Source organism: Acanthochromis polyacanthus, chromosome 15 (assembly GCF_021347895.1).
Source record: "Acanthochromis polyacanthus isolate Apoly-LR-REF ecotype Palm Island chromosome 15, KAUST_Apoly_ChrSc, whole genome shotgun sequence".
Classification (NCBI taxonomy): domain Eukaryota; kingdom Metazoa; phylum Chordata; class Actinopteri; family Pomacentridae; genus Acanthochromis; species Acanthochromis polyacanthus.
The window spans coordinates 6,203,125-6,228,612 of NC_067127.1; the positions used below are offsets into that span (position 1 = coordinate 6,203,125).

The 25,488-nt window shown below is 38.7% G+C and overlaps 1 protein-coding gene across 1 annotated transcript in view; it reads left to right on the forward strand.

The window, feature by feature from the left end:
* ryr2b (ryanodine receptor 2b (cardiac)) overlaps positions 1–12,887 on the forward strand; it is a 64,356-nt gene extending 51,469 nt beyond the window's left edge. The window contains exons 91-102 of the mRNA XM_051960076.1: positions 534–746; positions 986–1,116; positions 1,330–1,372; positions 3,247–3,383; positions 4,211–4,271; positions 4,637–4,783; positions 5,077–5,208; positions 6,152–6,308; positions 6,594–6,658; positions 8,495–8,595; positions 10,335–10,386; positions 11,471–12,887. Coding sequence (XP_051816036.1) covers positions 534–746; positions 986–1,116; positions 1,330–1,372; positions 3,247–3,383; positions 4,211–4,271; positions 4,637–4,783; positions 5,077–5,208; positions 6,152–6,308; positions 6,594–6,658; positions 8,495–8,595; positions 10,335–10,386; positions 11,471–11,566 — 1,335 coding nt within the window. The 3' untranslated portion in view covers positions 11,567–12,887. The remainder of the gene's footprint in view (positions 1–533; positions 747–985; positions 1,117–1,329; positions 1,373–3,246; positions 3,384–4,210; positions 4,272–4,636; positions 4,784–5,076; positions 5,209–6,151; positions 6,309–6,593; positions 6,659–8,494; positions 8,596–10,334; positions 10,387–11,470) is intronic.
* The last annotated feature ends 12,601 nt before the right edge of the window (positions 12,888–25,488 follow it).

The following is a 25,488-nucleotide window of genomic DNA, read 5'->3' on the forward strand; positions in this document are numbered from 1 at the left end:
TCAGAGATACAACACTTCTTTACTGCATCTATCGGACAACTGTAAGTATTTCTAGAAATTGTATTTGCTAGAAATGCTATGTACAAAACGTGATCATCGCATAAACACTTTTATAAACTATGCTACAAAAAGAATGCTTTAGTTTTATAGTCAAATGCGGGAGCCATTTTTCTGCAGGATCTTCTGCTTTTGATACTCAAACCACATTTTCCACTAATAATTATGTAAAAAATTATTAGTAAAAATGAATATGTATGAATATTTTAACAACATAGTAGTGCTACTTTTACTCTGTAGAGCTTCAAAGCACTTCTTCCACAACTGCAAATGATAGACGTGTTAGATGCTGTTTAATAATTCACAAATATAGGTTTTAATTAAATTAAGAGAGGTCCTAGATATGATCAAACCCATAGTCTCTCTGGACTGAAGTTTACCATTGTTGAATTGTATTGCAAAAAAAAAATTCTAATACTGTGCCATAGAACTGTCCTCTGCGTTCAGTGAAGTTACTTTCTTTTGCTGTCTCCCAGGTGGCATCTTTCCCTGCATTGAAAGAAGAGGAAGAAGTGATCACATCTGTTTATACTGAAGAACTGAACTCTGCTTCTGAAGATGACGGAGAGGACAGAGTTTATTTTGTGCTGGAAGAGAGCAGTGGATACATGGAGCCCTGTCTCCATTTCCTGGCTGTTGCACACACAATCATCTCCTTCTGCTGTATTATTGGTTACTATTGCCTGAAGGTAAACCCGTTCGAGAATGCACTCTTGCACATTTGAAATGAACTCCTTTCACTTTATTAAATCAGTTTCTTTCCATCATACAGACATGGAATATGTTTTAAAAACGGGGGAATTGAAAGTTTCCACCTTTTTGTATCAAAAGTCAGTTTTTGCTATTCTGAGATTTTAAGTTTTGCCAGTTTATGTGAATGTGTTTGTTCGAAGAGACAAGTGATTACTCTGGAGCTTTTGATTGAAAGGTACCACTGGTGATCTTCAAACGTGAGAAGGAGGTGGCACGAAGGTTGGAGTTTGATGGGCTGTACGTGACGGCGCAGCCCCCCGAGGAAGACATCAAAGGGCAATGGGACCGACTGGTCGTTAACACAGCGTATGTTCATAGCCTCATCATGTGATGTCATATTAGTATCTGATCCCATATTAATCCTGAGTAAAACCTGGTTTATACCTTGAATTTGGGAAATCTGCTGATGGCCTCGTCGTATGGCAGGTTTTACAGAAATGTTTCACTCAGTGTCACTTCATTTTTCAATCAAAATTTTTCCTTATGAATATATGCAATACTATTTCTTTATCTTTTTAGGTCATTTCCAAGCAATTACTGGGATAAATTTGTGAAGAGGAAGGTAAGGTCTTCAGGGGGGTGCAGCTTAGATTCTGTATAGAAAATGATAAATTATGCAATATTCTATTCTGAATGTGCTTAAGCATGCATGTATGTAATTGTGTGCGTATTTCACGCAGTGTCAGTGAGTCAAGGAACTAAATGAAATTTAATGAACCATTTAATGGCAGGTGTAATTATTCACCTGTCAAGAAAATGGTTTTGTTGTCTCTAGAGACAGTGCAACACTTTTAGCCTCCTCACTCACATTGCCTCTTGTGTTACAAAGAGAGCTAACGTTATTATTTATTTTAAGCAAACCTCTCTTAATCTATTTGTTTTTTAGCCGTTTATGAACATTTTCAACTGTCCACTAATGCACTGCTTGAAAAGAACACTGTAGGTGGGCTAAATCAAGTGAAAGTGGCTTGTTTCACTAGTTAAGATAAGATAGACTTTATTGATCTCACAAAGGAGAAATTTACCATTACAGAGCTCTTAGGAACAAACAGAGGGGTGCAAAAAGTCACGAAAGGTACAAGTACAAGATAATAAAGATTGTAAGAAATGGTAAAATAGTAAAATATACACATCTAAGGATAGGAAACTTTTCTTATATACATTCTTATATACATTGTTATAAAATAAGATCTTTGGAAATAGAGCTGTTCTTAACAATACTAACTATAAATAGAATATGGAAATAGTTAAACAGTTATTACAATTTCAAACTATTCAAAGTGTTTGCAAAAGGAGGAGCCCTTCCCTCATCAGGAAACAATGTCTGGGAAGATAATCAGCCACTACTTTTAAAATATATTCAGATGATTTCAAATAATCTTGTTTTTTTTTTTCTTTAAATCTCTTTTCCACTTTTATTTGGCATTTTCTTTTAAGTTTGATTTTATTATTCAGCAAGTTTTCGTTCTCTTAGCAATACACATCTGGACAAATGGCAGATGGCCTGAATGGGGCTCATGCAGTACAAAGAAATAGAAATCACCACAGCTGATTGTGGCAGCCTGAAGCTCCTCCTGTAAACTGCAATTTATAAGTAAACAGCATAAGAGTTTTCTATTCCAAAAACACCCACATTACAAGAGGTGAAAGTAACAATTTAACACATTTAACGAAGAGATGTTTTTGACTTTGAATTTTGTCAGATTGGCATCTTGAAGCCCTTTCACTTTCCCTTGGCTTTTTGCGACTGGGATGCACCTGGTCTGTATAAAGTACGGTTCACCTTTCCACATTGCGTTTAATACACCGCATTGCATCATTTTAAGAGCCTGCTATAAAATCAAGTCCTTCTGCTAATCCACATTTGAGTTTGGAAGTTTGCAATATTGCTTACCATGCTTTAAAGTGCTTGTGTTTCTTATACTAAAATGGGCTCTGTAATGAAGCTAGGAGTGATTAGCTCTTGTTTTATGTCAAAGTAAGACACATAAAGTTTCATGGAACTGTGACAGCACAATAAGGAGAAATCCTGCATCTATCATATGATCAAGTTAAGTAAATGTTTTCTAGCCAACATTGTGTGCACACATTGTAGTAGATCGGTAAGGAGTAAAATATAAGCCTAGATCAATACTAATTATTTATATACTGTGAGATCAGGATTGCCATCAATATTTCACACAGCCACCATTGCACTACAGAGGGAAAGCACGGCCATTTAAGTCACGCATCTACAATCCAGGTATCATAAAATCTCAGTTTTTTTTTAGTCAGAAGTTCTCAGAAGCAGCACAGTCAACTAAAGTGCCATCTCATCATAGCACAGACTGTTCTGAAGAATTCAGCCAATCACATGCCCTCCTCTATTCAGATGAAAATACACTGAAGAGACAGTTGTTTTAGTCACCATGTTTACACGTCTTCTTTCCCTGTCAGGTGATGGATAAGTACGGAGACTTTTATGGCTGCGAGAAGATCAATGAACTCCTGGGTCTGGACCAAGCTGCTTTAGACTTCAGCTCAGAGAGAAAAGAAAAGAAGAGGCTCAAGAGAGAGACAGCCTGGAGTGCTCTGTGAGTAGAGAAAGCAGTAAAAGTGCCAGCCCCTGCGAATCTCTGTCCTTAAAAAGATCCATGGGAAACTGCAGATATCTCATGTCATTTATTTTACGTTCTGTGCAGTTTCAAACAAAGTTAAGTCTAGATTATTTAAAAAATAAAGATAACATTTTAATAGTTTTTTCCACCTTTTTATATGTGCATTAAAAGACAGGACCTTCAAAAAAATATGAGATTTTATTTCTTTGTATTATATGCGTGGCAAATAATTCTGGTCTATGACAGGCATTATAGTACACAGTTATCTAAGCAGCGATACCCAAAGTAGCTTGCAGTGATGGCAGCGATGTGTCACACTTCTCTGGAGGATACACACCGACAAAAAACTGAGTGAAATGTGGAAATCAATACAGCCAATTCTCTTATGTATTTTACTGTGGAGGTGAATGGGACTGCTGATATCCACTAACACCATTGGCTTATTTACTGTTATGTCCGGCTCTTGTGTGGGCCGTGTTCGTAACACCTTGAAATAAGATGTCATATAAATTCTTATTAATAGTGTATATCTTTCTTAACGAGTTTTTCGCTAATATGTGTTTGTGAGGATGTGCGTATGTGTGTCCTGCCTAATGGATGGCCAGAAAAAAAAGTAGGTTGTATGACACTAGTTTGTACTTGAGGAAGAACAGGACGTTCTGTAAAGAGGCATCTTATCAGACAGACCCTTTCAGAAAAGACAGCGCCGCTCAAGGGCCTGATTTTAGCCATGGACATGTTGACCTGATTTTTTTGGGGGTTCTTATCGTTATGTATCGTTGTGATAATGCTATTTATTTCAGATTTAACTCCATTGACGTGAAGTACCAGATCTGGAAACTGGGAGTTGTGTTCACTGACAATGTAAGTTTCCTCGTGTCTAATATTTTATGGCTTGTTTATGTCCGGTTGTTCCTGCAAAGCAAAGATAAAGGCGACACATCCCGCAATTAATGTTAACCGATAATATAATTTATGACTGAGCAGCGGGTGTAAAACATTTCTGATATTTTATGACTTATTCCTGATTTATTTAATCTATTGTCCTATTGTGCTGAGATTCTGTTTGATACAAATGCACATGCTGCAGAGGGGATAGCAGTAATATCCTGTGATTCTACCTTATCTAAAATACACATTTGTATCTCTGTCCTGGTAATCTATATTGCCTGTCCGTGTTTGTCCTTGTGTGTGTGTGTGTGTGTGTGTGTGTGTGTGTGTGCTCACAGTCCTTCCTGTACTTGGCCTGGTACATGATCATGTCTGTTCTGGGCCATTATAACAACTTCTTCTTTGCTGCCCACCTTTTGGACATCGCCATGGGCTTTAAGACACTTCGTACCATCCTTTCTTCTGTCACACACAATGGGAAGCAGGTGTGTGTGCCTGTTATTGTATGTGACTGTCGGCCCATCTTTAAATCTCTGTCCATCTGTCTCTGTGTGTTCATACGTGCAGTTAGAATGCATGTGATGTTTGTTTTGACAGCGTAGGGTTATATTGGGGCTTTTCCAAGATGAAGAAGCGCATTAAAGCCCATCTGCCTCTGTCTTTCCTTGTTGTGTTTTCTGTGTGTGTGTGTGTGTGTGTGTGTGTGTGTGTGTGTGTGTGTGTGTGTGTGTGTGTGTGTGTGTGTGTGTGTGTGTGTGTGTGTGTGTGTGTCTGTCAGTTGGTCCTGACTGTGGGCCTGCTGGCGGTTGTGGTTTATCTCTACACCGTTGTAGCCTTCAACTTCTTCAGGAAGTTTTACAACAAGAGCGATGACGACACCCAAGACATGAAGTGCAATGACATGCTTACTGTGAGTTACATGTGCATAAGGACACACAGACCTGCACACTTTGTTTTTGCCTCATCTACCTTTATCTACCCCCTCTATCTCTTTATCTTTCTAACACAAACACAGCCACACATGTTGTTTTCTTCCTCCAGATTGAAAGAGGCAGAAGCATTCTCACATTGATCCTCGCTGCCGAATTGAGAGCAGCTTCTCGTCTCGATCCGTCCACGACTTTTTCACAAAATGATGGACACATGGATAGAAAAACAGCCCCTGAAGCCTCAGCATAGCTCTTTGTTTGGCCATTCGCAACATTAACACCCCACCGTCTGCTCTATTCTAATGCCGGCTTCACTGTCACACAGGCGGATGGGCAGCGATAGTGTTTGAATAAAACCCTACTATTACATGAGTCAGGGAATATTACATTAAATCCTCAGTGACATTCGCTATATTGTTGTTCATGCTTGACTTTTTGCAGCACTAATTTACAGTCCCTTCTCATCACTACAGTACCGCAGTATTTTTTAGACAAGTGCAGTGCAACCTGACAAAAATCGTAATCCATAGATAACCAGAAGACGGCTCATTGTCGACTGTTTTGCACTTGTGTGAAAAAGAGAACATTTTCAAATTTGAATGTTTCTTGAAAATTTAGCTGTCAATTTCCACTTTGCTTCTGTTCGAGTTCCTCGTGGAAAATATCATCTTTGACACATAAAAGCGCAGTACAGTCCTGGCTAGACAACCTGATTGTTAATTCTTCTTGCCTCATGCTCTTACATGCAACTCCTTGTGGGGAAAGACTGTCTGAAGTGAAGAATATTGATTAAAAAAACCTTGTTATATTCTGTATAAAAATGCTGCCTCGCTCAAACTTTTAAATGCTCCCAAAAAGCAACCCCCATGGAGACAGCAATGAAAATACATAAAAAATGTGTGCATAAAATGTGTTTTCTTCCAGTGTTACATGTTCCACATGTATGTGGGAGTGCGTGCGGGTGGCGGCATCGGCGACGAGATCGAGGATCCTGCTGGAGATGAGTTTGAGGTGGAACGCATCGTCTTTGACATCACGTTTTTCTTCTTCGTCATTGTCATCCTTCTGGCCATTATCCAGGGTAAATCAGAGACACAGAATTTGTTTTGCAAGTACAGTTAAGCTTACAAAAATGCTCTGATGCCTTAACATGTGTACTGCACGTCTTTCCCAAGACACACACAGGTAGAATTTATTCACAGCCTTCAACCGGAATTCGTTTGATGAATTTTTCATGCGGTCTTGGAAAAACGGGCCAAGTGTATGTTTATTCCACTGAGTCCTTAAGTTTCACTGACACCTGTCATTCACATGCAAGCACAGCTGAGCACATGCACAAGACACACAATTCTGTCTTTTCTTTTAGGCTTGATAATTGATGCCTTTGGAGAGCTGCGAGACCAGCAGGAACAGGTGAAAGAGGATATGGAGGTGAGATTTGACTCTTTCTGACACACACACACAAACACGGTCTGCTGCATGCACGTGTTTAAACAGACGAGCACAGCAGTTGTTTATGCTATTCCAGCAATTTGAATAAATTACATATCAAGTTTGTACAGTAAGTATAAATATTCTGAAAGTGTCCGATCCTCTGAAGTGTCATCCTACAAACAACGCTGCAGCCACTCTGATTTAGCAGCACTTTCACTTGTCATCAATTTGTCTATACATTTGAGACTAGCTATAACCTAAGTGCACATGAAGAGCAGATGTAGATTAAGTCACTGGTTTTGGAAGCTCATGTCACAGCAAACAGTGCTATCATTAGCATTAATGAGACGAGAGCATTATCGCCTTATTACTGAAAGTTTATTCTGAGAAAAACAAATCCCTGGTATTCAAAGTCAATAACCCAGTGTAATTGGCATGCATAGAATGTGCGTTTTAAAGAAAACCTTTTCTGTCGACTGTTTCAGTCATTAGTTGCTCTGAAATTTCAGTCTATGAATCTTGCTTTATTTGTGTTTGCATAAAAATGCACTGACTGTTTATTTTTTAAGTTAAAGAATGTAAATATATTTGCAACTCAGTAAGTAAAGGACAGATGCAGTAAACGAATAACAACGTTTTTCCTCCTAAATATTATTCCATAAATTGTATTTCTCACAGTTTCATGTGAGATTTGTTCTCCTGGAGCCTGTGGACCAGTCAGCCATGGCTTCAGCTGGAGTGAATAAAGTCTCCTGAATCTGACAAGTGATATTAAAGGAGAGAGGCAGACTGAAAGTTAGCAGCAGGCAGGAAACAGACGAACAAGCCCAAAGGAGCAGGAGAGGCAGGCAACTAATCGAAGGTTAGACCTTTGATTGCCAAACAAGGCAGCACAGATGGCCTTCCAAACAATGGTGAACTACCCTCTGAAAATGAAGTGTGCTCATATGATTTCACTAAATGCATAGTTATGGTCACTGACATTTGGCAAATGCACAATAGTCAGCATCTGCTCTTCTACATCCGCAGAGAAAACAATAACGAATGAATAATAGTAGAGAGCTGCGGTTCAGTCGACTGCAAAGCAGATTCAGAAGGAATTCAAGCAAAAGCAATATGTTTTACAGACTGCTGAAAGCTGAAGAGAATAGAAGCAAGCAGTGGGTGTGTAAGGATTATGAATAGTACTATTATGTTCATATATTAGACAGTTTTTTCATTGTTTTTCTGACATCAGCCATTAGTATGTGATTTCATGTAGTCTTTATAAAGTGTCTTTTACACTGTGTCCCCTGAAAAATACAGCAGTGCCGCACATTTCACACCTGCTTTTCCAGATGTTAAATTTCAGATGCATTACGCTCAGCTACACGATATATCAGGTTCAGCTGCCGCTTCTATCCTCTCATATTTTTTTATCCCTGAAATAGATATTGCATTAACCCCAAAACACACATTTCAGCAGTGCTTCTTTTCTGTCACTGTTCCAGCACAAAAAAATGGAAATGGGTAATTAGACTGCTTAGAATCCCGAAAATGTTGCAGAACCTCGGTGAAGTGCCCCTCTGCGTCCTATGAAGGGAGTATGAGGTTGTTGTCATTTAGTCTTTTTGCTTTTGTGGGCGTCCTTTGAGTGCCTAAGTGGGAAAATATGAGGTGTTATATTGTTGTGCCAGCGGACGAAATACCATGTTTGAGTCACAGAGCACTAAAACAAGATGCCTTGAGGTTTGGACTTTAGTATTTTCTGTTTCTAGTGTGCAGTGGAGTGCGTCATGTTCGTTCAGATCTCTTTCACCAATCATTACATGTCTTACATCTCTCCTCCTGCAGACCAAATGTTTTATCTGTGGGATCGGAAGTGAATACTTTGATACAGTCCCTCACGGCTTTGAGACTCACACTCTGAAGGAGCACAACTTGGCCAACTATTTGTGAGTTGAATCATCCTCAGTACTTTTCTGTGGCTTTTTCATCGACTCAAATACTATATTTGCAAATACTAAAGCTAACTTCTGAAAATGTGGCTTTAACATTTGTCTTGTGTAAATATTGTGCATGATCTACCATCACTAAACCTAACATAAAGCAAACATTAAAAACCGCAGTTGCAACACCTCCATCAGTCAATTATTCATCGACTTGACTGCAGAACATGATATTCCTAAAAAGCTTTGTAGCTGTTTTTATCCATGTTTTGTTGTTGTTATTTTGTATTATAGTCTAGTAACTTTCTTGCCTAATAGTGCACAGCATCAACAAACATCATTTTATTGGGAGATTTCTAATAACAATCCGGCAAAAATTCTGAACACCTCATAGAATAATGACGTTTGCATGTGGCCAGACTCTGGCTTAGAGGAAGCAAAAAAAAAATAATCCTGCGTATGCTTTTAATTAAAATACCGACAAGCCTCAACACCATACAAACAGTGCTATTCAATCTCAAATCATCAGGAGCCTTCCACTGTGAAATATTACAATAAATAATCTCTTTTAAAGCCATTCTGAAAAGTCTTTGAGCAGAAGGCAACCACTGATGTTTGGTGAACCATATGCCACAATAACACAAAACAAACCTGTAAAATACTTTTTAATATGAAAAATGTGGTGGACTATTACCTTTCCTCTTATTTTCCTGAATAAATCCTCATACTTACTGAACGAGATAAGCAGCTGCTATTATTATACATGTACTCACACTTTAACTTTCTGCACAGAGTCCAGCTTGTGACATTGGTCTTGAAAGCCAAGTTTCTTCCCACTGGAGCACAAAACGAGAGAATCTATTTTGATCTTTTTAAAACAGTTTCCAATATGATCATGCAAATACATTTGCTTTTGAATGTGAATGCAAATCAGAGGTCACCGAGCAGAAATCGTTCTAACAGATGGAGTGACTTCATCTAGAAATGAACAAGCAAAACTCACTGGATGCAACTGCTTAACTGCCTTTGTACGCTATAGAGATAAAATCTGATCTAAAACAAAATCCTAAATACACTATATTGAGAAAAACTTTAGCTGAAATACCAGTGAAAGTGAGAAAATGCTTGTGTGACATTATAGGGTTAGTCAATCATGTTAAAAATGTAATGGAAAAAAAGTGATTATCATTTCCTTGTTACCATATACCAATGAGTCGATGAATACCTGTTCATTAAGGTGCTTCTCCTGAAGCTCTTGTTGTATTGCACGCTGTCGCTACATCAATAATTGCCACTAGCAAGACCTTATTGAGTCAAATTAGCATGGATCCCTCAGGATATGTTTGCGTCCTCCGACTGATGGACTCTGGCCTGCTCATGACTATGTATGCCGCTGCTTCATGCGACATTTTTGGCTCACCTGTTAAAGATCTGCAGACTGAAACATCACTATTAATAATTTAATAAACTGAATGATCAGTACATGTCAGCATCTCTTGCTTCTGGTCAGTCATCAAATATCTACAAGCAGTAAACTGAATATTTTTTGTCCAAATACAGCGGTTACATGCACGGTGTTTGTATTTTTGCTGGAAATAACTGCATCTATTATCATCATGTACTTGTGCACAGACTTAATTCAATGCTAGAATTTTCTCCGCATGCGTTTCTGTCCACATCAGATCAAAGTATGTGTGAAAGGTTTTGCTATTTGCTATATGATTGCCTCTTCTGTGTCCTTGCAGATTTTTTCTCATGTACCTTATTAACAAGGATGAAACCGAACACACGGGGCAGGTATAATAGTCTTTTTCTTCTGTTTTATCGCGTCGTCCAAGTAAAACTGGGCATGTACTTTTAAAGCTTCTAAACGATTCTGCTGTCGATGACAAGATCACATCGCCGTACGTCCGTTCACAACGCCTCCTCTGTGTCTCAGTGATCTATTATTTCTAGCATCGGGCCTTATAATAACAAAGCTGTAGTGTAACCTTTGCGAATAAGACAGAATCTGCATTCACACAGCCTCTCAAAAGCCTTATCACCTTTCCTGACGTGCATATTTTATAATAATATGCGTCCCGTAACTCTTGTGATTACAGCTGCCTTCAAGAAACATTGTAGAATGAAGACTATATATTTCAAAAGGAATTGAAGTGGGCAAGCATTTTTATTCTTTTGTCTAGTTGCTGTCTTTTTGTAGTTGCATATTGTACATGACCTGTTACAGAGACCTACTTCAAGAGCAGCGTTTTCTCTTGTGTTTTTAAATCTATTAAAGGGATGTGGATCCGAATAGATGGTAATTCTAAATCCTCACAGTCTAATTGTCAAGAAGCAGGGGGTGAACCCACGCAGAGAGCGCACAGGCGTCCTGGATTCTCCCGGTGGAAATCTCTTTTCTTCCTCCTGAAGAAAGACTGGCCAGACTCCAAGGCTTTCTGAGTTATTTAATATGAAGTAGTGTGTGAGTCAAGTGTGGATTTACCACATGCCAACAGGTTTACTACAATAGCTTTATAAATAACTTTCAATTTCAATTTTACTCAATTGTACGTATAATATTTAGAAGAATCTTTCTCTAAAAATGCCATGTGGCGTTTGGTCATGTAGATTTTAGGCCTGAAAACAGTAAAAATGTCAGCTGTGATACAAAAAGTCCTGCAATTATATATTGACCCAGTGGACTGTTTATATTCTTTCAACAGTTTATTCCTAGATCAGAAATCAGGCGCTAAGTGGAATGTGTGAAATGTTTCTCATGCTAGACACACAAAAAATGTCACTGTTCAGACTGTTGATGAGCTCGTCATCAAAGAATGTATACATTTGATGTCGTTAATGACCTTAAGGTAAATCATCACTCTGTTGATTTTGCCAGGAATCCTATGTGTGGAAAATGTACCAGGAGCGCTGCTGGGAATTCTTTCCTGTGGGAGACTGTTTCCGTAAGCAATATGAGGATCAGCTGGGATGAAGGGAAATCTAAGACGGTCTCAAGCCTCCCTAGATAGTGCCGTTACATCGAAGCTGTCTTGACTGATGACCTTGGACTCACTAAATTATCTTCAGTTTGTGTGTTTCCACTATATTGATATTAGATTTTGGAGTGATTTTTACCCTCAGACATCATTATTTTTGAATTATATCGATTAAATTACTTGGAAAAATAGATTGATGACCACTTGTTTGTGTTCTGATCCTAAATTAGTGTTTGTTTTGGGAGTCCTGTGGGTAGGAAGTTCCTCATTTTGGTGTTTATTTTAACGGTCACCAACAGAAGTATTTACCGCTGTATGCTTTGTTGTTGCACACAGTCAAAGCCAGAAATCCAAATTCACTTCTGCAGCATTTTTGCTAGCTGGATATATCATGTTTTTTGAACAAACTGATTTGTCTTTCTAATTCCAGCCTCCCATCCCTTTCCCCCTGTGTGACGTCCAGATAAACACTCTCCCCCTGGCATTTGCTCTGCTTTTACCCTCCTCTGTTTCTTCAGGTTTTTTTTTCCTTATCTGTCATCTCTACAGGATCCTTCTCCACCTACTGTCTTCTTGCTTCTTATTCCCTTTTTTCCCCCTCTCATGCCTCATATTCGACTCTTTTCACTGCTCATTATTAGCTACAGTATATCACGCTCCGGTGAAAATATCAAAGAAGAAGATCATCGAGCTTAACGACCTGATTGACAGCTGCCTCACATGGCCCATAAAGCCTTTGGAAAATTCTCAGGTTTAAGTCACTGATTATAAAGAGAGCAGCGAGTTTTGTTAAACTGTTGATACTGGCTGACTTAAACAGCGGGATGACAAGCGTGGGAGGCCCTCCTACTGATATTGTCCTCATTATGCAAAGGTCAGACACTGAGCTTAGACGATTCTGCTGCTAATGTGTATTCATGTTGCTTTTCAGTTATGACCTGTAAGTAATAGTGATTCTGTAATTCTCTGAAACACCAGATAAAAAAGGACTTCGGGTAAAAGATGAAGAGGTCTCGCTTTTTCCGTGAAAGGAAAGGTTTTAGATTGTTGTTGCATAAATATAAATGTTAAGAATTTGCTGAGTGGCCAGTCTCATAGTTGAATTTGTGAAATTACAGCTCTATATTGCTGCATTTTCTCCGTTTGAAGATGATTGTATTAATTGTGTCAATCAAGACTGAGAAATTCTTTAATTAAATTGTAATTCTATGTGACAGATACTGCTGATATGAATGACGATTTAAAAGCGTTGATAACTTATTTTCTCAATTAGCTTCTCGTTATGACAAATTAAAGTACGCCAAACTTCCTATTTTCTGCCAGACTTTCAACAATCGGTGGTTATTTCACGTTTCTGTGTTTGTGTTTTTTCCTGAGTTCTTCTTTTTGATTCGATGTTAAGGCTACGCTGAGAAAACTTGGTGTTTTTATAGTATTACAACCTTTTTTTAATTCATTTTCCTTGATTCAATGCTTATAAAAGGAGTGTAAAGGTTATTCTGAATGCTTTTAAAAAGATTTTGTGCAGCAGCAAAAGCACCACCTCATACTGCTATTATCTTTAACTGAGCTCGCCTTCAAGACCGTGCTCCTGTTTAAGATTCATAGGGTTCTGAGCTGCCAGCTCCTGAGCTACAAGAGAATGGACATAGTTGATCAGTTGCCACATCAGTCTTAGAGCAGAGGTTAAGGATTGGGGAAAAAGCATCTCGTCAAAAGCCTATTTCATTTGGAAATTTATCCCCTTCTCGTGAGTCTAAAAATCAATCATGCCGTCATAACATCAAACCCACAGACATCCAACTCCTCTTCGCAGGGCGCTTACACCACAGATGTGCAAGAGTACGATTTCAGAAGTAACATTTCTACAGTTAATTTACCAGAACGCCGTGCACTTGAACCAGGGGACCTCACTGCTCTGAAACAGCCCAAATTAAATACACTGTGTATAATTGCCACATCTGCTGGATCAAAAGATATTGTGCATAAGATGGATGTTCGTTCGTAGCTGCCAAACCTCCCCCTCTAGTCTTCATGATCTTTTCCGTCCCTGTGGTTGAGTGACGCCGAGGCCAGAAGGTCTGGATGCCGTTTGGATTGTGGAGCATAGCTGAGTGGTGGAATTTACACCTTCTGCTCGCAGAATGAACAGCGGTGTAACAACAGTAGCGCTACGTGACACAGCTCAGTTCCCTGATTTCTGAGAATGAATACATTCATGCAAAGTGGAGTTGCAGCAGACGTGCGTGTCTGTGTCTCAAGCGGGACAGTCGGCTGCTTCTGTGTCGTCTGCAATGCAGCCATTATTAGCTCTTCATTTGGTTAACGGCTGCATCCCTCAGTCACCACTTTCCAAAACCGGCTCGCAGCCAGACACTTGTATTGAACACATACTTTTTTCTGAGATTTATGTCACAAGGGACGATTATTTCTTTTCCACAATAGTGCTGACTTTACAGTGCAAACTTCTTTGTGATTTATCAAAAATGCCACACTGTCATAAAAGCAGAAAAAGAAAATGTAACGAGAAACACAAAAATATCCAATCCAAAACCTAAAATAATGTCTGAGAACAAGTAGTTTAATTTATTATTTCCTACCTGCTGCACATCTGTACATCTCATATCTTTTCTGTTTGCTTCAAACCTTAAACCTTCGTGGCTCTTTAGAAGCTCCAAGAACACATTTACTGTTCCACTTTGTTACATTTTTGACGCTAAATCTTCTTTTGTATTCTTTTTAAAACAGTGTTATAATTTTATTTATTTTGAGACATTTTTGTTCTGAGGAAGTAGCTTGTTTGCTTTGAACATTATTTGCACAGTTTAAAATTGAACTAAATCCGTACATTTCAAAGTATTTGTTTCATAAAGCAATATAATAGTGTGCTCATTATATCTCACATTAAGCACTATCCTTTATTGGAAGAATAGCCCACACTTCTGCACAGAAGGCCATGTATGGTGAGAGCTTTTGCATCGTTAATCAAGTTACAGCTTTTATATTACAATAGAATGAAAGTAAGATCTACCTGCAGAGAGGATGCACCCAGTTTGAAAACATTCTTTACTATATTGCTTCCCAAGGTCACTGCTACTACTGTCTTTGCAGTTTTTATCTGTAGTCAACATGAGTCAACCTGTACACCAGCTTCTAACCGTTTATCTGAACAACCAGAGCCTTACATTTACATGTTGCATGACTGAAGATGTTTTGTCTCTTTGCAAAAGCACATATCGCACATGATTTACAGCATAACAGGAAACGGAAAGCTGCCCTGATCATATCTCGCCTGAGTGCACCGGTGTCAATGACATAGAAATCATATAAACTGATCTGACTTTATGACAGCAAAATGTAAGCAGAGACTAATGGATGCAGCCAAATTCCATATTCTTCAATTGGAAGTCAATGATACGGTTCCATTATGCATCGCCTTCAGGTTAGCATTATTCAAAGACACTCTTTGCTCTCGCAGCATTCATAGCCGGCAATAAGAAATCGAGGTATTATGCCTCTCTGGATGGCTTTAGGTCAGCATGCAACAGCTAGTTTTGCATACAGGGCATTGTGAAACAATCATGGATATAGGGCAGTGTGGTTTGATCCTTCTGAATATTGCCTCAGTCACTTGTTGGGGAGATAATGCCTCTGCTCCCAGATATATCATGGAGATGTAATCTGAGTTATAAATCAATAAAAGATGACAAGAGGAAAGAAAATGGGGGAGAGAGCGAGCGCAGCTGTGAATTTACTCCTACCTGAGGCCGACCAAGTATTCTGAATTAAACATGAGCCACGACTATCTTTTATTTTATTTTTTTTGTTTCTTTTCCTCTCATTTCAGTAACGGGAGCTCCTGTCTGCCTCAAACTGTGACTGCTTTTCACACCGTGGACCCTGAGTTACAGTTCTGCCGTTGTCATTTATTGATTTTATTTTAATGCATGGCAGTCCTTTCTTGTTTGCTTGCTCTTTGCAGCCTCATAAAGACTGGATTAATTTTGTTGATTTAGAGCGCCGGCACCGAGTGTGCTAGCTGCCTTTCATTATATAGTGACACATTTGGTGAACACATGACTAATTTCATCATCTCTGGTACGTTGTATGAATATTTTATGCGTGTTTGTGTGAGATTTAACATCAGAATGGTCTGTTTTTCATCTGTAATGTTACTCCAAGAGAAGAAGTCATTTTCTTTCTTCAGTCCCTTTTCACGGACCTGTCAGGAAATTGCTTGATGCCTATCTTCTGCTGTGTAGTATATGAGGGCTTCTCAGGGACTGACATGGTTTTAGCCTTGGCCATGCATTGACAATAAGTCTAGTTCTTCAGTCAGAAACTTGTTTTAGGGATTGGGACTTTCCAGAAGCACAGTTTTTGTAGAAACACTGGAAAAAAAAATAACCGTCTCTATTTTTTTTCCTCCCTCCTTCCAGTGGACGGTCTGTACTGACTCTAATGTGTTTTTGTTATCGGTATATGCCATTCACATCTCAACTGTGTAGAAATGCTTCTCCTTCACTTGATTAAATATTTACAGCTATTTGAAATCATCAGCGCAGCCTCCATATTGAAAATGCTGCACCAAAATGCAGCCTAAGCCCAGTGTGGTGAAAAACATACTCGCAGTTTTGGCAGCGGTGACGTTTTTGTCACAGGCAATTGAATGCAACCTCGTTAAATACAGCTAAGTAAAAACAGCGAGGTCACAGTCGCCATGAAATCCTGTTGTGATTGCGACAGATTAAGTACCTGCAGCATCCGTTTTGTTTGTGATCAAATTTGTTTCCCCTTGTGCTCTGTTGCAACTCCATTAATCCCGTTTTTCCGGCTTTGGAGCATTATTAAACTGCCATTTACTTGCAGGATTGCTTCTTAAATTGACCAGAAAACCATCATACAGCAGTGGAAGGTGTTGCAAAAGTCACATCGCTCTCTTTGCACGCTTTTTCCATCCCAGATTTTCATCCATTGCTGTCATGCTTTCCAAAAGTGAAGATTAAAAAATGGCGTGAGATGCTCAGGCCTTGCAAGGTCAGAAAACAAGAAATAATAGAGCAGAGGGCTTGACAGAAGATTATTTTCCCAGATGCCTGTGCCTTTGATGCCAAAATGACAAATGAAATTTCGACCTGTTGTTTGTTTTCTCAGCATTGAGGTCATTTACTTGCTTCAATTTGTTCAGTTTCACCTAACTGGCAGAATATTCAAATTATTGTTATTTCTACTTTAAAACTATGCAACAACAGTGTTTATGTAACTCTAGGACAAAGTAAAACCAATCCAAAGAGAAAATTTGTTATTCGTGTGCCCAAGTTTTCTTCCCAACACATTGATTTATTGCCTTTCTTTGCTCCATTAATTATGTTTAGTTTAATATGGAGCTTATCCCAGCATCTACTTAGTGGAAGGAAGGGAAGCAACGTGGACAGATCACATCCATCAGAACTAATAGAAGGAAAATGAAAATTATAAGGTAGGAAGACAAAGAAAGAACTCACGAGAGTCCCACTGACACATCTATGATAATGAAGAACGAGTAGATATTTTTGATTTGTTTTTCCAGGACAACACATCGGATACATCACGTGGCAATAGAATGGAATGGAAAAAGTTATGACTGGACAGCAGACAGCACTGAGTCTGAGATTAAAGAAAGGGACATTTAAATTCATAGAAAGTAAACGGCAGCATTGGCAGGTCATACTGTGTCACATGTCTAGATGATTCTTAGGGATTTGAGTTTACCTGTTGTCTTACATGCAGAGATGTCAGTATGTTTACCAACCAGAATGAAGTTCACTCATTTAGTGCAGTATTACTTAAACAGCCCTCAAAGAGTGCCACCATCAATCAGCTAATTCTAAAGACTGTGAACCTTAGCTTTTTCCTCAGTCATGTAAATTTATATATGTAATATACAGGAGGTTGGTAACACCTTTGGATCAAGTTTTGCATTCTTTTGGGACCTCTTTTCATCGTTACGCAGATGATCTACGGTTGTTCATGCTGTTGGTCCTTCGAAGTGGATCTGACACAAATAAACTTCAGGCCTGTCTCTCAGCTGTTAGAAGCTGGTTATCAACAAATTACTTGCTTCTGAACTCTGCTAAGGCAGAAATAACGGTACATTTATATTGTCTATAACATTATAACATAGGTTTTTAATCTTAATATTCTAGTTTGTCATCTAAGTTTGTATAATAATGACATTATTTCTTTCACACTTTTCGACAACAAAGTGCTTTGCAATAGAACAAGTGTCAAATTAGACATCTGATTCAACACTTACATGATGTCAAAAACAGAAGATCAAATACTTAAATCAGGTCAAGACATTTTTATTTAGCTGCAGCACCAAAGCGCCTTCCAGTAAAATGAATTGACTGGTGTTACCAAAGTAACCGAATAGGAGAAAGAATTGCAACTATAAAAACCTGTAGTATTATTTAGGTTGTGATTATATCTGAGTGATTAACTCTGGAAAAGTTAAATAAAATGCTACAGTATTTGACTATAATACATATCATAGCCCCGACAGTTTTATTAAATGTCGAGACTAACCTAATTAATGCAGTAATGAAGCTAGACGTTATGGTATTGTATGTTAGGGTGCTTCATCTAAAATATATATTGTGGCTAAAACTCTGCAGTGTTCGTAATTTTGGAGGTAGACCTGATTTTTTAAATATTTGTAATAATGTTTTTGTTTAAGATTATTGTAACAGATAAATTTGCATTATGTGTCATATTGTAAGTCTGTTAACAATATCTTTTAGTTAGATCTTAACCTCAATATTTAAATTCATCATGCTACTTTTTCTCTGTTGGAAAGCACTTTGGCTCCTCGTCTGCAGTTTTAAATGTGCCGTATGAATGACAGTGACTTGACAGTAGCCAGCTGAGAGAACCTCGCCCTGGCTGCTGGTGGGATTACCGCCTGCCACTCCATGACTACGAGCTTTCTGGAAACAAGCAGATATTTTAATTTGGACTGCATTTTTACTCTGTGGGATTACAGGTGCTGTACTTCAGGCAATATGTAGTTTATCACATGAGGTGCTCCACACTAGATTCACAGTTGTGACATCTATTGTCTCATGACAGTCAGACAGACCCCTGCCTTCTCATTACAACTCTAATTTTCGTATTGAGTAACTGTCTTTCAGTAAACAAGCTTTACCACCAGTGACGAGAGGCGGGCTTTCCAAATTACCATTTAGATTGGACATCTCCATGCCAAGAGAAAGCCAATTACTCAATGGCAGTTTAGTAAGGAAAGGGGAAAAGATGAGGGCTGGAGATGAGTATATATCGCAGTAGATGTGCTCTGTTTGTATCACTTCTCTATAAACGCTGTATCACACCAACATCTTATTTCATTTCAATGGCTTTGCTTTAAAATCTGCAGACACAGTGGGTTTTGTCTCTGCAGGGCTGTTCGCTCACTGATCTGAGCTCCTGAAATTTGAAAGGAGACAGGTGCTGCCTTTAATAATTGAAACTGGCAAATTGGCTCACTCAAAGGTAAGCTGAAGCGGTTGGGGAAATGACCCATTTTTCAAAGTGGAATTATGTGCATCTCAAAAACTCCATTTTTGAGAAGCTCTTGTTTATGGGCAGGAATTATGAGGTATTTTACATCCATTTGGTTCCTATCGTCATGCAGGAATGGGAAGATTAACCTGAAGCCAAGAGAGATGAATGTAAATATTATTCTTAATTACTGTTGTATTCAATTTCTAAAGACTTTAACCCACAGTCTCAAGCCTGGCTTGGTTTATAAGAAAGAATTGTAAAAACTGTTTTTGTATCCACAGCTGTGTGAACATCTGCCTGCTCAGCTGTTATCCTGAACTTATATGTGGGTGTGTTTCTGTGCGAGTATTCCTCGATGGTGGAGTACACACACATATACACACAAGAAACTATTCATTTTACACATTTTATTTTAATTCTTTGTAAAAATCCAAAGCTTTTATTTCAAAAAATATCTCTAAATGCTTCTTACTGCGCAAGACTCAAGTCTGACTTTGTGTATCATGCATTTTGCAGATTGTGTCTGAAATCTTTTTTGTCAAAACCGCATGTTTCTTGTTATGTAGCTTGACTTAACAAGTTGCATTTAGGACAGCTGAAATATTAATGTTTTTATATAATATCAGCCGAGGAGAATGAGAGACTTGCTTGAGATGCTTTGTTGCACTAAAGACATGGTGTATTTATCTTATTTTCAAATTCTTATGCACTGCCTTACAATGTTTCCTCTGTGATCAACCATTATTCATTCTCTACTGTATGTCCATTTGTTCTTCTCTGTTGGTTTTAATTTCCTTTTGAGTGCAGAATCATCCATGCCTACCTTCCTGCCAAAGCTAATCTCATAATGTTAGCTTTTCTCTGGGCAAAGCTGACACTATTTTTGGATTCTGGTTGAAATATTGTGGTGTTCTGTGGATACTTATTAGTTAATTTTTATAAGTGAAATAGACCACGGCTTGAGCTAGCAATTAGCTTCATAATCATCAGCTAACTTCATTGCTGGTTTCTAGACTGATTAATTGGCTGTTTGGTTCATAAAATGTCAGAGAATAATTTAGAATGTTCAGACTAAAACCACAAGCAAATATTCACTCTTAAAAAGATGTCCATGGCTTTTGAACTGTTGTTGATTACTTTTTTATTAACCAACTAAATGATTTATCAGTTGATTGTTTCTGCTCTGCAATTAACAGAATGAGACATTTTTTACTTCCCTTGATGTGCATTTACATCTTTTTTTCCCATCTTCTCTCTTGCTTTCCCCCCAGTCTTGCCCACTGGGTCTACAGTAGACCTTTGTTATACAGAAACAAGAAAAACTCTCAGAGCACAGTGCTTGTTGTATGATTTCTGACGGCTGAAATATGGAAAAATTTGCGGCAGGGATCATGGCACTGTAGAATGTGGCCATTTAAAGTAGAAGTACCCACATACAAAATGACCTTGCACTGAGCTCAGGTGTATGTTCTGCATGTGTACATTATGTATGGATATCGAATCGCATGACCTAAATATGTAGCATGCAGCGGGATTTGATGGAACTCGGAAACACCCCCGCGATTTAATCAGCTGTTCCTTGTATGACTTCTGACAAGATTTCCGATTAGTCCGCAGTGATCGGTAGTAGAATCGCAATCATGTGATCGTCAGCAGGCAGCTGACGTAGTGTTCATTTGTTGTCATAGTTACAGTGACGCTGTGCTGCTATCTCGCAATGATACAGAAATCTTTAACAAATCCGTGGATTTAGACTGTAAGCCGCATCACTGCCAAAATCTATTCACTTGGTTCTTGTGTCATTTCTGACCTTCCTTGAAAATTTCATCCAAATCTATGAGTCCTTTTTTGAGTAATGTTGCAAACAGACAGACAAAGATATGCTGATCGTCACATATCTCCGCTGTTCCTTGGCGAAGCAATAATCTGACTGAAAAATGAGGCCTTTGAAAGTAGCTGCTTTCACACAGAAAACCGATTGATAGCAATCAAAATGACAAGGATATGACCCAAGGTGCAATCTAATCTAACAAGCTGGATAGCAGGATATTAGTCGACTTTGATCATCAGTGTTTTTTCAAGTGGAATGACAGAAACTGAGACGCTCTGGCACTGCTGCTGTTTATAGTTAATGGTGTCAGAATGCAAGACGGGGTCTCCTGGCTGATAATGCACATGGAAGTCATCCCGTTCATTACGTGCTGGGCTGCAGTTTTGCATAGAAATGTGACCATTTGCTTCCAACCCCGCCTTTGTGCAGCTCCTTCACAGCACATGGTGCTGTGTTTTTTTGCCTATAAATAAAAGAAGTGTATCATATTTGGCACAAAAGGGGTTGCAGAAATGGAAATTTTAAAACAGAGGTTTCCTCGTGGTCTGGGACTAAATGATAAGCCTCCACCGATTCTGCCCCTACCTGGGCACGACACAGTGCAGGTTGGCAGATGGCTTTGGCTGGCTTTGATGGTAAGACAGCTGAATGAGGGCAAATGTGGTGAGCGTGAATGGCCTCACTGCTGGCAAATGAGCTTGTTTCTTGTCTCCTAAAATGACCCAGATATTGCCAGGGGGAGCCCACATGTGCACACAATCGTAATTAAGCGAAGTGTTAGGATACACCACACACAGACAGGTTTATTTTTTCTCAAGTCGGCCAATCAAACACTATCAAGTTTAGATGTGCCATTGGAAACATTTAATTCTGACAACATGTTATCTAATAGGACAATAATGGAGGCTGCTTTTTAGCGTGAGTTTGCATTAATTACAACTCAAGGCAGTGACAAAGCTTTCAAAAGTCCAAGTAAATCTTCAGGGTTCAGCTATGAAAGCTCCAAGCGGTATTGACCCAAACAAGCCGGCACATTTTCTCAGTGCCGGTTCCTTTCATCGTGTAGCTGTTGGCTCTGAATACCTGCCACGGTTGATTGCTGTAAATCAGAAAGTGAACAATCTTATATTCTCTCGCATGCAGTCACAGAGGGAAATATGCCTGCTCCCACATCAAGGTCATGGAGAAACACTTTACTTGACAAAAGAAGCGCCTGGCTAGAGGTTATCATGGAGATATTATCAGTCATCACAGACAAACTCGACTTGATTATCCACTGACACTAATCTCCAACAATTTCCTCAGGGGTCAGAGAGCAGGCAGCTTTCCTTCAGATGTTGCATGTTTGATTAGCGGTTGCTGCTTAAACCTCTAATCCATAAAGTGAATGGTGTTAATGGGTCAATGTATAATTGAGGGACTTTTGAAGTCCATGAGATATATACATTATATATAGGAAGGAAGTGTGTTAATTCCAGATCACATGACCTGCTCCACATGATGTCATTTCCTCCTGAAGAAAAGACTGGAAAGACTCCAAGGCTTTGAGTTATTTAATATAAAGTAGTGTGTGAGTTAAGTGTGGATTTATGGCATGTCAACAGGTTTACTACAATATCTTTATAAACAACTTTCAATTTCAATTTTATTCGGTTGTATAGATAATATTTAGAAGAATCTTTCTGTAAAAATGCCATGTGATGTTTGGTTATAGGCGGCCATGTTGATTTTAGGCCTGAAAACAGCAAAAATGTCACCTATGCTACCTGTCAACTGTGTTACATAAGGTTACAATTATAGATTGACCCAAATATCACTCTTGGTTGTCTTGTTGTGATTATATTGGTGTGTCTGCATGATAAAGAGAATCTATACAATCAATATGCCGTGTAAAAAATGAATAATAACACTAACCACAACTTGCGTGTTTGAGTCAATCTGCACAGTCTAGCTACATAATGCTCACAGATTAAGCAGAATACATCATATTGACACTTCATCAATCACTCCAAACAGCTGCGTCCACTTGTATAACTACAGAACAAAAGTCTCATCACATCGGTCCAACACACTGAGCACAAGTCATCGTCACGGTCGATCTGGGCTTCACACGACCGTCCCTCTCTCAACAGTCCTGCAATCAAATCTGCCTCTTGATTAAGCTCTCTGTGTGAGCCTGGCCTGCGGAGGTTTCTGAGTATAAATACGGCCTCATTGTTTCGCCTTGTGATTTGGATGGATGACTACCACTGCTGTCTGTCCTTGTTGATTATCTTTGTCATTATAATCATTAAGCTGCCTTCTTCTTCCAAGGTGCCAAAGTGATTGATATCAGTTATCGTGGACAGCTTTGTACTAGGTGCTCTGATCAGGTGGCAGTAGTCTTTTATGTTAATTAGGTTCCTTTTCAGCTGAGTTTAGTCTGTCCTTCACTCACTGGGGGTTACTCAGTGAATGTGAGCATGTGCCAGTTGGAATAATGGCAGATTTCTATCAGTGCGTCCATGTGATAATCCAGCAGCAGTGTGCTATGTGTTGAAGTTGTCAAGCATTCATAAACATCACTATAGGAAGAATGCTGAGGGAAACTTTCAATGTGAAGCAGATGGGAGTCATCAGAGTCTATAAACTACATGTTCAATCAAAAATGACACATTAGGAGCTTTGTGTTAGTGCTGCCACTTGTCAACATAATTAATATTATAAATGAATTACTGAAATATGGCGGTTCCCTTTGATTGCATTCAGGGATGTGTAACATGGCAGACAGGCAACAGACTGGCTAAGAATTTGCATATTTTATGTGCTTGTGGGTCGAAATTCTGAAGTATATCTTTTAGGGCTGGACAAGTCAATGCATTAAAAACGTGTTTATTAACACTGACAGTGTGTTAACGCAGTTTTTAGAAAATTGTTATTATAGTGAAAGTCCGTTGCTCACTGGCTCTGAATACACAGACGGATGAACCATGGGTCACAGGAGGGCTGGATGTTGAACTCAGTCAGTTGCATCCAACAAAATCGGTGACATGAACAAAGTTCTTCATCCAGCTCCTTCTATCCAGGATTGCAATCAAAAGTTTTTTGCCTTCCAGAACATTGTCTTCTTCTCGCACCTTTCTTAATGTTGTGCTAGACCTGCCAGCCCTTCTGACAGAATCAGGTTTCCATAACGCTACTCGTCCAGCTGCTTTGTTGTGTCTCACCACCTGTCCAGCCAGGGCTAGTCTACGTTAACTAATGATGGTTGACAACTGTGGCTGTGGGCCATATAACGACTAGTTGATGAGGTGCGATTTCCAGGGGATGCACTAAAACAAACTAAAAACTAACTAAAAGAAAACAAGCTAGCGAGTGCAGCAGTGAAGTAGTTAGCTATAGACTGCATTAGTCTGCAAACCGTTTAGTTTTGTGGACGATGTTGGTCTGAGGAAGGTTCTTAGGATCGCGATGAAGGACAGCACGTACTGTATGAGCTTCAACCTGCATCACTGAAAGATTTTTTTGTGCGTGATGATATAAACTGGGATGCAGCGGTCATGGGTTCGAGTCTGACCCACGGCCATTTGCTCTTCTCCTCATGTTTCCTGTCACTCTCCACTGTCCTGTATATTAAAGCCTAAAAGGCCAAAAAGAAGTACAAACATGGACTTCACAGACTAAAAAGTCTTCTGCACGGTCAGTCCCAGCTGTGTACTTTTTTTCATTCGACCACGTCACTTCACTTGAACTGCTGGACTGTTTCTGCTGCTCCCTGATTAAAGAAAAATGTTTCTGCTGGTACCTGTTCATAAAAACAAAAAACAAAAACAAGAAAGTTGCTGGAAAGGTTCCTGTTATTATGTTATAATTGTGGCTCTGGCCTCTGAGGACAGCTTGTTTTTTCTGTGACAAACCAGAATCAAATGTTAATGCCCTTGCCGTGGTTTTGTTTGATTTATTTAATTATATTAATGTTTAAGTTGAGATTCACAAGAAATATTTTAACTTCTACTGTGTAAAGGGAATACTGCTGTTCAAAAGCACTTTTTTTGTTTAAAGTGCTTGAAAACTAAATGTAATTACATTTGTGTTCATATAGCAGTACTTTTAAAATAAAAGTGCTATTTCATTTTACGCATGGCAATGTGATTAATCGCAATTATTTAATGATTTAATCGTTGCCCAGAACTAATACTTCTATGAAGGTATTTTTCTAGATCTGTAAAATACGAAAAGTTCCATAAACATAATTAAATTAAAATAATTTAAAAGTGTAATAAAATATCTACACTTCCCAAAGCTGCAGTTCATGCCTTATAAAACTAAAATGGATTTAAAGTTGCTGAATATTACTGTAATAAACAACTTGCAGACCTGTGAAGTTCATTTTTTTCTGACCACACAGCCACAACTCTGTTTTCTCTTTGTTTGGGTTAATAGTCAGGCACAGTGTTAATGTTAGTCTTATTACTTCTGCTCACTCTCCTGTAAATTTTGTTTGTGAGCTAATTTGCTACTGCTCCCTTTCTGACATTTCTTGGAACAAAGTTGAATTTAAATGTC